This window comes from Ambystoma mexicanum, chromosome 7q, assembly GCF_040938575.1.
Source record: "Ambystoma mexicanum isolate Mex_15411 chromosome 7q, UKY_AmexF1_1, whole genome shotgun sequence".
Classification (NCBI taxonomy): domain Eukaryota; kingdom Metazoa; phylum Chordata; class Amphibia; order Caudata; family Ambystomatidae; genus Ambystoma; species Ambystoma mexicanum.
In genome coordinates, this window is record NC_090941.1 from 571,699,324 (window position 1) to 571,716,289 (window position 16,966).

At 42.4% G+C, this 16,966-nt stretch overlaps 1 protein-coding gene across 2 annotated transcripts in view; it reads right to left on the bottom strand.

Moving 5' to 3' along the window:
• The window catches only part of LOC138528424 (mitochondrial ornithine transporter 1-like), a 1,212,095-nt gene that overhangs the window by 189,571 nt on the left and 1,005,558 nt on the right, over positions 1-16,966 (bottom strand). For both annotated transcript variants that reach the window (XM_069640045.1, XM_069640044.1), the window contains exon 5: positions 4,099-4,271. In XM_069640045.1, the coding sequence (XP_069496146.1) occupies positions 4,099-4,271 (173 nt within the window). The remainder of the gene's footprint in view (positions 1-4,098; positions 4,272-16,966) is intronic.

A 16,966-nucleotide genomic window follows, 5' to 3' on the forward strand; every position in this document is an offset into this window, starting at 1 on the left:
AAGGGAAGCAGTACCCTGGTTTTAACTTTGTGTTTTGAAACATTAAGAGTGAAAAAACAACCTGTTTGCTTGTGAACATTTGTGCCTATAGTAACCAGGGGAAGGGAGACAGTGAGCCTCATTCCGAGGTTGGAGGTAGTCATGGCGCCATTAGCGATACCGGTACCGAGTCTGCCCTCGTTCAATGGGGACTTACCGGTTTATTCCGACCTTTGCGGGACCAGTAAGTCCCCATTGAAAAAGCCATTCCCCATTCCCATTTCAGCCCCCAAAGGGCGCAATGGGAAGAGGGAAGGCGCTAATAACGGTACCGCAAATTGCGGTACCGTTATTAGCTCTGAAGTCCCTTAACGGGCCCCGTCCATAACTCCTGGTAAAACCAGGTGTTAAGGAAGGGACCCGCTAAGGGACCTCGGAATAGGGCACAAAGGGATTACCGGCACCGATGTCCTTAACGGTGCCCGGTATCCCTTTGCGCCCACCTCGTAATGAGGCCCAGTACCTTGGACTGGGAGTTGGAAAAAATCAAGAGAAAGAGAACTACCCATTGTTCTTTTGTGAACATTGTAACAAAAGAGAAGAAGCCCGTTCTTCTGCTACTTGTTAAAGAACCATTTTTTTTCGAAACTGTGAACTTTCGTTTCCCCTTTTTGCTGCATCTAGCAGTGAAACGAATATTGGACTTTACTCAAAGGAAGGGAGTCATTCCTCTGCATTTAGGAGTCCCAGTTTACACTTTGCATATTAGTTTTAGTGTAACGGTTGGAAATAGGCGTTTTAGGCACAGGACGGTGGACTATTGTTTTGACAGACGCTTTGGCAGTTTCCTTAGTTTTGTTTGAGACAGGGAAACCCTTCTTAGAGTTAGGGAAAGGTAGGATTTTCAGTTTCTGTTTAATTAAAAAGCTATCTGACATTAAAATGCCACCACTGTGTACGCGTCCTGCTTCGGACTCCTTACAGCAGCCTCAGCAGAGCCGACGGACCGCTGGAGTCGCGGTAGCCATCTTGGGGCTGTCGCGCACCTCAGCCACTGCGTGCAGGAGCAGAGTCTCCACTGCACGGTTACCGTGCTAGCTCCCCTCCTGTCATGGGTCCCAGCAGCAGCAAGAGGAGTGGGGGATGAAATCACTCCAGGTCAGCTGGCCAAGTAAGGGGATGCCTCCTCACCACAGTCGTTGGACCGCCAGCGTCGCGGTCGCCATCTTGGATCTGGCGCGTATTGCACATTAAAAAAATAAATCTGTTAAAGTTTTAAAACATATAACAAAGTCAATAACAGGACCCTCTTCCTCATCCCTCCCCCATTCCCAGCCCAGTCTCTGCAAGTCCTTGTTCCCTCACTGACTCTCCAACAGTTCATCAGGTCTGGCACCCTCCACAAAGTTCCATTCCCCAAATAGTTCCAAAGTCCACTCATAATCAAGCATTATCATACCTGAAGGAGGAAGGTCATCGGGGGAGGTATGCAGATCGTGTAGAAGAATGTTCTAAGCCTGTCCCTTGTCCTCCGACCCCTCCTTCCTCCCCAATGCCTGCACAATCCCCAGTTCTGCGCATCAGCCGCCACTGCACAAGGACCAGGCCCCTGGGGCACTTCCACAAGATTGCCAACCTGCGCTCTGCTAGCAGTAACAAAAAGGCTGCCATTCTCTTCCTTTGATTCTCTCGGCCTCCTCTGTGTACCACCCCTAACAAACATACCTTGGGCGAGCAGATCGTGCAGAAGAATGTTCCATGCGTGTCCCCTGTCCTCCGACCACTCCTTCCTCCCCAATGCCTGCACAATCCCCAGTTCTGCTGCCACCCATCTCTGCACATCAGCCGTCCACTGCGGCAGGACTGGCCCCTTCCACAATATTGCCAACTTGCGCTTTGCTAGCAGCAACAAAAAGGCTGCCATTTTCTTCCTTTGATTCCCTCGGCCTCCTAACCACCCCTAAAAAACATACCTTGGGAGAGCAATCAAACTGGTTACGCAACAGTGCATTAACACTCAGCATTACCCATCACCAATATTCTGTAATCACTGGACAGGGTTACACCATGTGCCAGAAGCCTGCCGCATGTTGCTCACATGTTGCAATTTTTGGGGAGTCATGTAAACCCGGTGCAAGATGTTGAATTGAGTCAACTTGAACCTAGCATTCCTGGAAGCTTTAACCACGCTCCTACATATTTTGTGCCAGTCTGACCCCTCAAACGTCACTTCCATGTACCATTCCCACCTATCCTTCACCTTAAACTGGGGTTGGGTCCTACTATCTTGCAATGCAGAGTACAGTCTAGATATGGCATGCCCCTCAGTCCCAGTGGTTAGGATCACCTGGAAAATGGGGGTGGTTGGGGGCTCCTCCGTTATCTCATCCCATTTGGTGCCAGGGCACTGGTTAGTCTGACGTAATTCAGGAACTGCCCCATGGGTACCTGATATCATATCGCTCTGGCCATGTGCGGAAAGGCAACATGGTCCCTCCTTCAAAAAGAGCTCCCAACGTCCGGCACTCCCCCCCCCCCCCCGCCACCCGCATTGCACTTAGACTCACCCATGTCCCTTATAATTTCGGCCACTTTTGCATCAGCCCTCAGAGGCACGTCAGGGCTATATCCCACCCCTAACTGTACTTTGTCCTGCGCCCTCTTCAAGGCCTGTGACTACTGTGCTCAAACACGATACCTCTGCCTCTCCTGTTGCCCTCCATAACATCTCAAACTCCACATGGTACTTTCTGGGCTTCCCCTTCAGCTGCCTATATATGCCCCCTTCCCCGATATCCCATTTAATAGCATGCTGTAACTGATGCGCCCGGATGTATAGTTCATAATCTGGGAGAGCCACCCCTCTCCCTCCGTTGTCCCCTACGCAGAGTGACGGACGATACCCTGTGCCGCTTCTCGCCCCACAGCAGGTCTGCTATTCTACTATCTAGCAGTTTTAAGAAGTGTGGTCTGGCCATATGCAGCATGTTCTGGCGCATAGTGCACATGGTGAGCACATGGGCGGAAATCTCTGCTCTATGGGCACCATGCCGGCTCCCCTCCTGTCAGTGCATCCAACGCATCTTGCCCTCACAGGATCCGGCCTTCGACGCACTCATGGAACCTTGGAGACTACACTGCCCAGGTCCGCCCCAAGCAGGGGTGGACTGGGAACTGAAAGAGGCCCTGGAAATAAATACTGGGGACCAAAAGAGGCCCTGGAAATAATGTTCAAAGTGGCCCCACATGACACATTTTCAGCAAGCCCAATGCTTTTCCTATAAGAAAATTTGGAAATACTACACAAAAGAGGCCCAGGGTGCAGAGGCCCACCGGGAAATCTCCAGAGTTCCCTATAGGCCAGTCCGCCCCTGGCCCCAAGGTGATCAGAGAGGCATCCTCTTGTGAGCCGTCCCAGCCACGGCCTGAGACATTTTTTATATTTATGGAAGAAGGAGGCCATGGGAAACATTGAAAGGATTTTTCTGTAGTACCACAAAATACTTGCCGAACTTCACATGCAAACTTTAGTCAGATTTTAAGAGACCTGCCATCTTTCCAGTTGCAGCATCTACCTAGATGCTGCAATTGTCACCAGGAATAGCCCAACCATTACTACACCTGGCAGACGGTCGGACATTCCAAACAAAATTCTCAGTTAAAGATAAACCACAGGGAATTAGTTATGTATGTGGAAATGCCTAATGTTTTGTCAATGTGTGTCATTCCTTCAGCATGCACACTACAGAGCTTTGCAGTGTAGAACACCAGTGTCACTTTACCCTGCCTGGAGAGCATGATCCAGCACAATCTGCAAACATTTTCCTATTTTGAGACCCTAAAATGCAATGCCACATGCAGTGTTATCTTCAAAGTGCTGTGAACCACATGCAGCAATGCCTGCACTGTGTGGTAAAAGACATTTCTGGGCCAAGCAACATTGTCTGGACATTTCCCTTTACCACTATCCTCGGAATTAGGCTGTTAGTAGCAAGAGAAAATTATGTATTCATACATTAGTAGAAATAGAACATGTTGTCTTCATATCAGTTAATATTTTTAAAACATTTTTGACCAAACTCAAAAGCAAAGTACACAGTGTATTTAAATAAAAATTACCTAGTTCATCTTTAGACTTTTCTCCTGATAAGAAAAAAGAGCGAGCCAGTTCATATCCTCCAAAGAAGAAGAAATATCCTGGAACTTCTCTAAGTAATGTGCTTGACAGACCTTGATATAATCCCATTGGCCCATCTGTTCGAAGAATGCTCTTCACCACCGACCAGACCGTTCTGACGAAGGATAAGACATTTTCAGCATCCATTATATTTTGAAATTCTAGATTTCTAAGCAATTCATCAACACAATGATTATTAATTTTCTGTTAATTATAAAAGTCTTTCGTATAAAGCATAAGGAGATAGACACAACTGTCAGTGGAAGCACAACTCCCTATTTGCATACTGAAAATGTGCCAAGCACCAGTTTGCGAAGCAACATCTTATTTTGAAATACAAAGGAATGTTGAATTCACATATAGTTTGCAGTTTTAAGGTTCCAATTCCAATAAACCGTTACACTACTACAACTAGTCCCTAATGGCAATGTTTTTATTAGGCAAAACCATGCAAATGCTGAACAGACAGGCAGGCAGCATTAAAATGGTGTCACAGTGCCCCCACTTCTAAGAATTGCAAAAATACGTGTTATTGTTAACAAATTTAGTGATACTCGATTTATCAGCCTTTGGAAGGATGAAGGGCAGTGACAAACCAGCAGGGATTTGAAATTGTGATCCTCAGGCTGACCCCATATCTAAGACAAGTGCTTACCCACTGAACTATCCTTTTGGCCGAAGGCACAATGATGGCTGCAATATTCACAGCTCTTCACTTTTCCGAATGGAGGAGCCATCATTATGCATCTTCGTTAACAACCATCATAATCTTGATGACTGACCAAAGAGGTTTTTGAGACATTTGTAATGGACGAGGTGCTACATATTCATCAATATCTCTAGATGGCGTGTATTTTTGAGCTATGCCTTAATGATGTAGTCTGGATAGGCATTTAGTGGCCAACATTGTTTCCGCCCACAGATGTGCTGTCCCTGCTATAATCTATGCCTGCAAATATGTTTAAATGTAATGACTCAAAGCCACATCATAATCTGCATACCCAGGCTGTTTAACCACTGCTGCAACATGGAACTGAAGTACAAATATCTGCAGCAAGTTTGTAACAGCCTGTGTTAGCAGGCTTAGTTGCAGGTGTTGAAGCACAGCATACTCTGAGGCTGGTAAGTGGTGCATGGTGACCTTGGCTGCAGGGCAGGCTTCCTACTACTTGCCTTATCCACTGAGCTACAACAGGAGATACTAGTGAAACAAATGTTTTTTTTCTTCCTATCTCCTAATGGCTCCCTTAACTGTTCTGATCCTGGGTTGAAAGCCCCTGCCAGTATGGCTGTGTTGCAGTGCCCCATGAGCACCCATGCAAACAATGCAAGGAGCAAGAGGCACTTATGGTGCGCCTCTTAACATAATGCAAAGGATAGGAGGGCAGATGGACTTGCATTATCCTAGATCGTTCTGAGTCCAAACAAATAAATAAAACAGTAGGTGCACTCTAACCCTGATTTTCAAATAAAACATAAGGGGATGCCTAGGGGGTATGCACAACCCTCATCCTCTAATAAATGAAACAAGCAGGGTATGCACAGGGGACCTCTACTTGACCACACTAATATAATATCTTCTGGGCAAATCAAAGGTTAAAAGACACTCATCGACTAATAGGTCACAATCTTTAATGATCAATAATGATAGTGTTAGGAAAGGAGTGGAAATCATGTTTAGCTTCTGAGGTGATCTGGTAGAACCTATTTTAGCTTCCTGATATGGATGTGAGCCAGTGGACGCTGTAAGGAACTCATGGTGGCAACAGGAAAAACAGACACAAGTGATCACAGTTCAAGGGTGTTTATTAAACTGTAAATGCATGGTGGAAAACCGCCTAACCTAAATCTAAGATGGGAGCAAGCGTCGACCATCAAATGAAAGATAAGGCAGTCATTGTGGCGTCTTGTCGAAGTAAAAGGGCTATACTAAAAAAAAAAAAACATTGCCAAATCCTTACAACTAATTATAGAAAGAGAGTGGGATAGGGGTTTCAATAAAGAAAGAAGTGTTCACAAATAATAATTGCCAGGGGTCTCCCTTGCCCACGTTTTGAGCACGTGATAAGGTGGGTCTCCTGAACACAGCACACACTCAGGCTTTCCCAGCACGAGCTGACAGTTTCGTTCCAACTATCAGGTTCTGTGATGGTTAAGTTCCTTTTCAATAAAAAAGTCTCTTTCCTTCGATGGCCTGATATTTTCAACAAACAAACACAAAGGTTCTGTTCCACGTATGGCTTTGGGTGATGGCTTCACCCCTGGGTACCCCTCTTGCAGGCACAGATCCCTCGCAAGTCGTATTCAACAAAACAACCAAACAGTTCCTTTCTCAGTGAACTTTGGGTGATGACTTTCTACCCCTGGATCTCCCGCGGTCGGGCTCGGACCCCAAATGACAAGAGGGACACTTCACTTGCCCTTGTGTTGCAATAATTCTTGCTTTCCTAAATCTTAAAGTCTTTTTAAACAGTTCCTCAGGATTCACCCCTGTTTGTCGGCCTCCCTCTGCCAGGTTCACTCTGGCCACCTTTTGCAAAACAGTTCACTGTGAGCATCCCTCTTTAGGGTTTACTTCTGTCAAGACCCTGTTCATAGGAACTCCAGGCTTCACCGGTTCTCATTAGCATCCCTCTGCGGGGTCCACTCTTGCCAACCTTTACCAAACATTTCACTGTTCATGCGCTCATTTCACCAAGCGAGATTCATTTCCCTTAGTTTCCCAATCAAATGTCGGTCAAAGACTTTCGACGGTATGGAGGATTTTACATGACCACTTTGACCCCTCTTCTCGCCTTTGTCCCAAAGCCTTATGGTAACTGTAGTTAAATAGCAGAGTAATCGTCCCGAGTGAACACCCACTTGGTGCTTGATTCTGCTATGCTGGCTTTCCCCTTTGTTAAATCAACAGTTCTTGGTTTATTCAAAGTTCAATTAGTAGCCGCTTGCTACTTTCATTTGACACAGTTTGGTTCGTTAATCAGCTCGCCCCTTAACGATTGTGATGAACTGCTTTGCTTTCTTGTCTGTAGTCAAGGCCAGTAACATTGGGCCATGCGTCTCTCCCCGGCATTGACTTGTGCCATCTTTCACCTCCCTTTGAACTGCCGGGCTGTGTTAGCGCTCACGTCGTATGGTCTGCCTTGCTCGTCCTGTGCTCTTGTGCTCCACCTTTTATCTCTGTGTGGAAAGGAAAGGGCCGTCAGGTGTGTGTGGTTCTGGTCAATTGCCTGACCCTTGTATTGAGACATGTCAGGTGAATGGCTTGGGTGTTATTCCGCTGTCTTCCGTAGTGCAGAAAAGTGTTTGTGTAGGAAGAAGGGGGGTTTAGAGTGTCAGAGTATTTTACGGGATATAGAGAGGAAGACGTGTTGTAAGGGATTGTAACCCTCATACTAGAGGGATTTGTGGTGCTCTCCGAAGGGTGTTTTTTGTAGGATTTGTGGAATGAGTAAGAGGTTTTGTGGGAACTGTAGTTGGTCACATTTGACTGGGAGTTCGCAAAGTGATAATCAGAAGGACGGGATTGATAGTGATTATGAAGCAAACAGGATAGCCGGGATCATGAGGGGATTTTGAGAAAGGTACTGCTTAGTCAAGGTAGAAAAGGTGCTAGGAAATTAATTATTAAAGGGACGTGAAGTAGAATGGTTGGGAATATCCAGGTAGAAGATAGGATAGGACAGCAGGGATTCTGGGAGTTGTGGTTTTTGATGGTTTTACCAGACTCATAAGGTTTTAGATACGGAAGATTCTTTAGATGGAAGGGAGGTTGAGTTGGTGCACCCTATAAAAGCTTCAGGAAGCTCATCTTCCTCGTCCATTTCTGCTGTATAATACAGCGTCTCACCTGGGGCATTTCCCCAAGCATAACCCCGGGTTCCCCAACCCAGGTGATCCTCCCTCCCCTGTCCACCCCCAGAGTTGGGATCTGAAAGTGCCAGCCCTTCCCTAGCCACCTGAATAAGGGTATTCCCAAGATCTATTTGGGAGAATACCATCAGGTTTCTCACAACACTTGATTCCATTAATTTACTTAATTCTTAAAGATAGCATGTATATGTCTCGCCACTGTGATTCAAGGGAAGGTTTTCTTGAGTTACTTTTGTCCAGTGGTCACAGCTGTTTTGTTGGTAATACCAAATGGTGGTAAGAGCAAATATGGCGAGATAATGGTCGTATTTCTTATAATGATCATTTTACCTCTTCATTGTAGGATTCTGAGCCTTCTACTTGTGGGCAGTATAGATATGCGATTACACTAACTTTGTGAATAGGTTTGAAGCACTGCTAAATTATTTAAGTGTATTTTAGGAACATAGCAAGAGTTGAGACAGTGACATGTGGTGTTATCCCAAGGACAAGGATTCAGTACTTCGATACTATTTGATGGTGATTTAGTGCAGCACAAAAGCAGACTAGCACAACATTAACAAAAATATATCTGTCCTTATTTTTGCTAGACTACACAGCACCACCGATTAACCACACATACTACTGAACTTACAAACAGCAGTGAAACAATAAATGCGCAAAGTGGGAGGGCCAGAGACGGGACAGTCTGCAGTAGCATGTTACAGGTCATTAGAAAAAGAGTAGGTGTCACTATGTGTTTTCTGTCTGACTGATACTTGGTGTTTAGGGCTATGTGTATGTTATTATATTGAGTGTTCAAAACAGAAATGTATAGGCTTTGTGCTTTTTAACCTTTGAAATGGAAAAACAAATTACTTAAAAAAATTATTTGGCTGGGCAGTAGGCCTTGATCCTTTTTGGAGGTTACTAGCGTGCTTGTCTGGGCGATCACGTTTTACCAGGTACCCTTTTTGTTTTTTTACATACGAGTGCAGATCATGGCTGGAGTGTTTTCTAAGTAAATGTGGTTTGCTCACGTTGTTGAGTTATAAGTAGACAGGTAAAGATGGAGTATGTCAATATTATTTCATTCTCTGAAGAACATTATCAGAGGTTAATAACTGCCCCACCTCGGTTCCAAATGAATGTGGGTGCTGGTGCGTCTAGCAGCGCACAAGATGAGTTGTAACTCATCAATCAAAAATAGAAGAAACTAGTCATAACAGAGCTGCACGGCAAGTTTATATTTGAGAAGTTGAAGTATGGGATTATCCCTCAAGGGCTTCAAGTTCGGAACATCCCGAGAGTATTCATGGACACCCCAAATTTTAAGAAATCAAATGTGTGGTGTCGGAAATAAATGCTCTCAGGATTGGATGATTGTGATTATCGAAACAGCCAAAACGGAATGCAAGATCTAGGGATAACAGGCAGCCTGGAAATTCTTTTTTTTGTGGTAATCAAACAATACAACATGCAAAGAAAAAGCTGGAGAAGCTCAAGAGGAAATTGTTGAATTTAAACAGCTGAACCTCCAGATAAAAATTCTAAAAGATATAGAAAATTATAAAGAAGACAAGGCCTATGCTTTCTTCAGAGTAGTCTATTAAAATGAACAAAACTTTAATGGTGGCAATAGAAAACGCAACAGATATGTGACGTTCTCAGACACCTCAGCATCATCTAGCAATACTGACCATGAACAGCAGAGTGGTGCAAGGATTGCTGGTGCCTCTACAAGCTCGGGTCAACAGCAGGTATTTTCAGAGGCAGTCGGAGAGGCCGCTACAGACGGCGGTCGCCACAATTCGATCAACAAATGCAGACCCGGCAGTGATATTCCAATCAGTAGGAGATGATAGCATGCCCATCATTAACCTATCATTAACCTTAGTACGTCTAAACAAAATCTTTTATCTAAAGGATGGTCCTTTGTGCCTGCCACCAAACAAGATCCCTTTCAAAGTGAGATTGAACTACGTAAGTTCTTCCGGAACATCTGGTTGAAATATTTTTCGAGATTCTTATCCCTAAGCAACAGAGAGGAGAATTACATCATGGTGATAGTGCCCCTAAATTGGAGAATATCACAGGCCTTAAAACCAGGTCCAGATTCATTCCACCCAGTCATGCCTGTCTGGCAGAAATTACAGCGTTTTAAAATATTGTCATTAAACAAACATTGGAGGTAATTAAAAAAACAAAATTGTCAGGTAGATCATTTGAGTAAAAGTGAATGGGAAAGCATAACAATCATCTGTAATGATAGTGACATCACGATCAAGCCTGCCAATAAAGGCGGGGGAGATTGTATAGCTAGACAAGATTAATTATGAGAGAGTGTGAATGGAGGTTATCAGCTACCTCATCATATGTAAAGTTAGCTGGGGATCCCACCAAAGATTGCAGGATGAAATCTCAAACCTTACTGAATTGTGGAGAGGGAGGGAGGGATGGATCTGTAGGGAAGGGCTGCAGTTTTTGAGGAAAGTTTATCCCAAAACTGCAATGGTGAATATACTCCCTAAAATCCATAAATACGTCAGTCCCCCAGTGAGACCCATTGTTTCCACAATTGACTCAATTTTGAAGGCACTTTCAGTATATTTTTAATATTATCTGAAGCCCGTTGTAGCTGAAATGCCCTCTTATGAAAAAGATTCATCTAGTATGATCAAGATTAATTGGTCAGCAAGACATCCTTGTCACCATGGTTGTCGAGGCTTTACTTCCATTCTGCAACAAGAAAGCCTGGAAATACTAGGTACAATCTTGGCCAAACAGAGGGGTCCTTTGCATGCTCCTAGCCTAGACATTATGGAATGTGCCAGACTGGCCATGACAGATATCCGTATGGAAACGGTACATAAAAGACCTCTTTCTAATCTGGACAGGAGATGGAGAACATCTATACAATTTCATCTCTGGCTTAACACTTGCAATGTCAACATTAAGTTTAAGATGGAATAAAATAGGCATCATTCTGGACTTAAAAATCTACCAAAGTGCACAAGGTTTGTGTACGACTCTTTAGAAAACTTACAAACCGCAATGGTCTACTACATTTTACTAGCCATTAAGTATTGAATCTGAACATTTTCAAGCATCAAGTCGGAAATGGGGTATTGTATTAAGAAAACCTTTTTTCCTGGAAAGAGGGAACTGTATGAAATAAGGTTAAGCATACAAAACCTGAGACGGGTTGAGAACCATGTTGAACTGTACTGCAAACAATTGATGAACATTTGAAAACTAACTGGAGAAAGAGATGCAAGTGATTTGGCCAGGCAGAAGGTAAAGGCCGAGACTATTGCTCTGGCCTCCTTTTGGGTTATATTTTTGAGCGGCAGGGACTAGTTAGCTAATAGGATTTGGGACTAAGGACTATTTTTGTTTAACTTTGATGAACACCCTTACTTTTTAGTTTGTTACGTAGGGAAGTTCGCTCATAGCAGTAGGATTAGTTAGGTATTTTCTTTTTATTGAAATTAAACATCTCTAAAATGGCACACCTTAGTCTGAGTCCTTCTTCTGGTTCGCCACAACTTCTATGAGGCACAAATGTAAAACCAAAAATTAAACTCAAAGCCCAAAAGAGGAAGCATGAAACATAGGAAACTGAGGCGCATCACCACAAACATTACAGAATCTGCTGGATTGTTCTCTGATTGAAGCTCTCAATGGTGGCTATGACCTAGCCCCTAAGAGCCTTCCTCCATGCCCTAAACAAACAATAAATTGATCAAGGAAATCAACCAGTAACCTAGATAGATGGCTGATTGTAGCACAACCTGCTACAAGTCACATGTTACATTTTGCAGAAAACCTGGTAAACTCACTTCCTATCGGTAACAACAATATATTCTCAAATGTAGCATGTTTGCCTAACGATCAAATAACACATGCTACCATAAAAGATGTCAGTGAAAAGTCTGGAAAAAACATCCTTGTTAACCTTGTAAAAGAGAACGGGCTGCCGTATCAGGATGAGAACCAGAGCATTCTTTCTACCTCTTTATATATACACATGTTTTTACATCTCTTGAGTACTCTCCGCTCAATAGATCTGCAGTCCTTTCACTCTCACATATACTGCCTTTGCAGAGAGTGGTAACCACCGAGGGCATTCAATACATAGAATGTATGCCTACTATGGCAGGGAACCTCATACGTGTTCACTGTAAAACTCATATTGTACATTTAATATTGTAATATATACAATTTTATTCTGAAGATGGGATTTGACTTATAGTAGCACACATAATAACACTACAAATACTCATGGCGACGTGAAGACAGAAGCACATTTTAAACATTCTTGTGATAAAGCTGGCAGACAGATCTTGGCATACAACAATAAGTTCCATTCCTTTACAAACTCTTTTACTGCTAACTGTTGGACTTGGCTCCATCTGCCCTTACCAAAGAAACTATGGTCCTAATGAAGGACATGACTTCATTGTTTTGGAACCTGGGGCACTCACACTTTCAAGCTAGGATAATTGGCCACAATATAATTGGTGCCCATTCTCCATTTATGTTGCAAGAAACGTAGCTATGTTTTATGTTCTAAAATGAGCATGGTTGGTCTTGATCTAATGCATCCAACATCCACAACAGGCTCCTCAGGCAGACTTTCTGGTGCCCTCATAATTGGTGTTAACAACCAATTTGAGTTAAGGGAAATTCAACCGACAAACCTCGGTCCTTACATACTTGCTGCTGAGATGGTTATTACGCATTAAAGGCTTTTTTATTGGTTGATTTTAATCCATGTGTATGATCCCCGAGTGGTTCGCAAACAACTTCTTTAATGAGCTTTATTGAAGATATTTTTACAGAAATAAAGATGAATAGAAAAACTGCTACAAAAATAATTGGTGGCGACTTTAACGCTGAGTGTAACATCTGTGGTGATGTGCTATTCTCCCTCATCCACCACATCTATTTGCATAAACAACAAACAAGCACTTAGTGAGAGAAATACAAAGAGATTTGAAAGGGTTCAGTTCATGCTGATCAATGAACTCACTCTTTTTAATGTTAATAATTATTACTGCTCAGCAAAACATTACAAGTGGGGAAGAGGAGAAATGTTCAGCATATTAGATTATATATTTGTTAGAGATATGATCTTCAATTTTTTTAATATTTATTTGTATATGATTTTTATGAAGTAGCAATTGCAGGAACAGTAAAAGGTGCATATACACAGATCACTATAACAGGTAAATATTTAAAAATAGACAAATCGGAAACAAATAATAAACATATGTAAGTTGATTGGTTGTAGGGCGACCAAGGGGGTTTTGTACAAAGTGCAAACAATTCAGAATCACACTAAGACATCCTTAGGGGGGCTCTTCTAATAGTGTCATCTCATAAATCTGTGTCATGATGATGAATGATATGCAGGCATCAAGTTAATGAAAAAGATGACCAATGTTGAGGGATCATAGGGCAACAATCATCCAAATTGACATACGTTATAAACAGGTCCTAGATCAATCTATATTTGATTGAGGTATTAGAGATGTTAGTAAAGAAGAAAAGATTTTTCAGCCTTGCTGCGGCTACTGGCACCCTTATGTTTCGATAATTAGTTGGAGAATTAGATGGTAAACGTTGAACTCTAAGTTATCAGAGATGTCGTTCTGAGAGGGCAGCTAGAGAAATTCAAACTACAGTTTACCGTCAGGCTGACCAGGGTTAGGAATAGAATAAAGAAAAGAAGAATACTGTCATGTTTGAATTAGCGCCTTTATTTATTTTATGTAGAGGATGAGAATTGATCACATTATTGTTCTTTACTTGATTAGATTACTTTACTTTCCGTTTTAATGTTTGTAATGTTACAAAGATATCTGTCCCTTTCTTCTGTAAGGTGTCCTTCATTCGCAAAACAGTCACTGAATCACTTTTCTTATTTGTTCAGTTGGTTTGTGAAATGACGTTTTTGTATTTGTGTTAGATTGTTTTCCAATAGAATGTCCTTGATTCACAAAACAGTCATTGAATCACTTTCCTTGTTGTTCAGTTGGTTTGTGAAATAACGTCTCTTGTGCTTCAATGAATCAAGTAATTAAGTAAATGAAGTAATTAACAATAATGTGATCAATTCTCATCCTCTACATAAAATAAATAAAGGCGCTAATTCAAACATTACAGTAGTCTTCTTTTCTTTTATCGGAGATGTTAGCAGTAATTATTCCATGGTGCATACATGCCAACATTTTGCCCACTGCAATTGCATCAAAGGAGTCACCGTGAGATTTACTCATTTTGTGCTGTCCTTTGTCGCAAACAGGTCCACTGTCTGGGTGATGTCCAGCTCTGTGTGTGTTTTTTCTTTTTGTTGTTGATTTATCGTGTGACCACCATATGATTAAGAGGTCTCTTGGACTTCAAAAGCTTATGCAACTACCATCTTAACATGATAATTTGTTAGTCCAACAAAGGGTATCAAAACTTGGATTTTGCTTGATTTAAAAACTGGGCTAACACAGCGCCAAACCCTTTCTCGCACATTATAATGGACAGCGAAATGCATAAAAAACAATGACACATCTGCCAAAGAATCTATGTGATCACTGAGCCGCCCATAACTGCAAATGTTGATGCTAATTACGGTGCGGCGCAGTGATTAGATAGATCACTTTGCCCGCATCCCCCGGCCCGCATTCCCCTACCCACCCCACTTACCTTTACGGCGGCACACTTCTGTCCCTGTGGCGCCAGTTCCTCACACTTAAGTGGGTCAGAGCTGATGCCGCAGGCAGGGTCCTTTTTCTTTCTTTTTTAAAACGTTCTTGTCGCCCGCTTACCACAATGGTTTGCAGGGGACACCCCTGCAACCCTGACTCACATTACTGCCCCCAAGTAGAGCGGCGGCCACGCCCTGCAACCCCATCTCTGCTTGGGCGCAGTAATGAGAGTCGGCAAAAGGAAATGTACCAAAGTCGCCGTAACTGCTTAGTCTCAGTTACGTGGTGGACATTTTGGTACATTTCCCTGCCAAATGAGGAGGAAAGAAGCACAGCAGGGCAGCAATATTTACTTTTTGACTGCTTGCAAGAAACAGAATCTGATGCCAAAAGGACTTAGGATCTCAAACACATTGAGGACTACCCACAGCACAGCATATGCTTAACAGACATGTGGAAAAGCAGAACAAAATAGGAAATCATATCATAAACCAGCTCTATTCCAAGAGAACCAGACAGGGGATAAACAACCTCACAACAGACGTGAGAGAGCAAACAAATAAATGGTCCATCACCCAAACTTGACTGTGAGCTGAGGAGTTACCAAAAACATGACATTTTTTATATTAAATCATTAAAACAGGAACTCTACGATCTACATGGATGGTGCAAAGTTCCTTTCGGGGATGGGGAAGGTTAAAAAAAACCTGCTGAAAGAGTAATCCACACTCCGAATAGAACCAACACTGAGAACCGAATGTGTAATCCTACCAACAATCAACTATCTGTTGTCATCATCTCTGGGTACAAACTGACATTCTGCCACTGCCAGGAACTTGACAAAATTCAACTTAGTGGGGAAACTGAAGACTACATATGACCCTTATGTCTAAAGGAATATTTCCATGGCTAGAAGAGTGAACAAAGAGCTCGCCAAGATTATGATTGAATAAACAAGATGTGTATGAAGGTTCAATTCAATATATATATATATATATATATATATATATATATATATATATATATATATATATGTTTAATGAAATAATGAGGCAATGAGTCACATAGCAACAAAAGCACATAAAAAATATGATCACATGATAATATCAGAAAACAATACATCAAGCACAAAAGACACATATAAAGTGCATCTAGAACAAAATGCTGTGTGCTGAACATCAAAAATGATATACAAAAAAATCATATCCTAAAACACTACACACAATTTCATGACCTCATGAGCCAAGGGACTACTAGAAGAGACAATTCTCTAAATTTCATATTTGCTGTCTTCCATAAAGAGCTCAAAAGGAGACGCTGAATAGTTGCCCCTTTTCTGGTTTCAACAAATTAATTGTCCAAATGCGGATAATGTTCTCATCAGGACTGGCTCCCTTGATATAGTTTCAGGACAGGCTCCCTGCCTCTACAAGCAAAAAAACGAATTCACTATATAAATGTGTGTCTGCAACTGTGGCTCAATTGTTCTCCTGTAATAAGGACACGACGAATAGACTCTCGTGAATAATACGCTGGTAAATATCAGCCGTTTCATTTGAACGAGAAAACTGTAAAACATAATAACAAATAAGGCACGAATTCAATAAAGTCCACACCACGCTGTATGTCCATAAGTGCCATAATGATTGCACAAACAACCGTCAACGTACAGAACTGCATATTCTGTATACTTGCTCTCAGGTCATGCCCATCAGATAGGTCCAAAGTATTCCACCTTTAGCACAAAGGAATACAGTGTGGAAATGCCTGCCAGATGACACAAACAAAACACATGGGGAACGCTAAAATTTATGTTCCTAGATTACAGCATGCCAAATGCCGACTTTCCCCAACCCGAGTAAACGGATCAGTACGAGGAATTAATTTTACCTTTCTTTGATTAGCAGATATTTAAGCCCCTTCTGTGTCGCAGTAACTCCTAAGGCCTGCTATTATGCAGGTAAATATATTGCGTGCCATTATGCCTATACGGCGGGGATGCGCTTTCATAGGGATTAGATTATGATGCCATGAAAAAATGCTCAAATTGGACACCTCTATATGTCAGAGTCCATAACCAGAGTCATGTATTGACTCTCTCAGAAAACGTGTAAGATCTGACATCCTCAAAAAACAACATACAACTAAACAGAACTTACCTCCCAAGAAAGAAGGGAAATTAGAACACTGCACACAAACAATGAAATCATATTAAAACCTGCAGACAAGAGCAGAGCTGTTGTGGTGATGG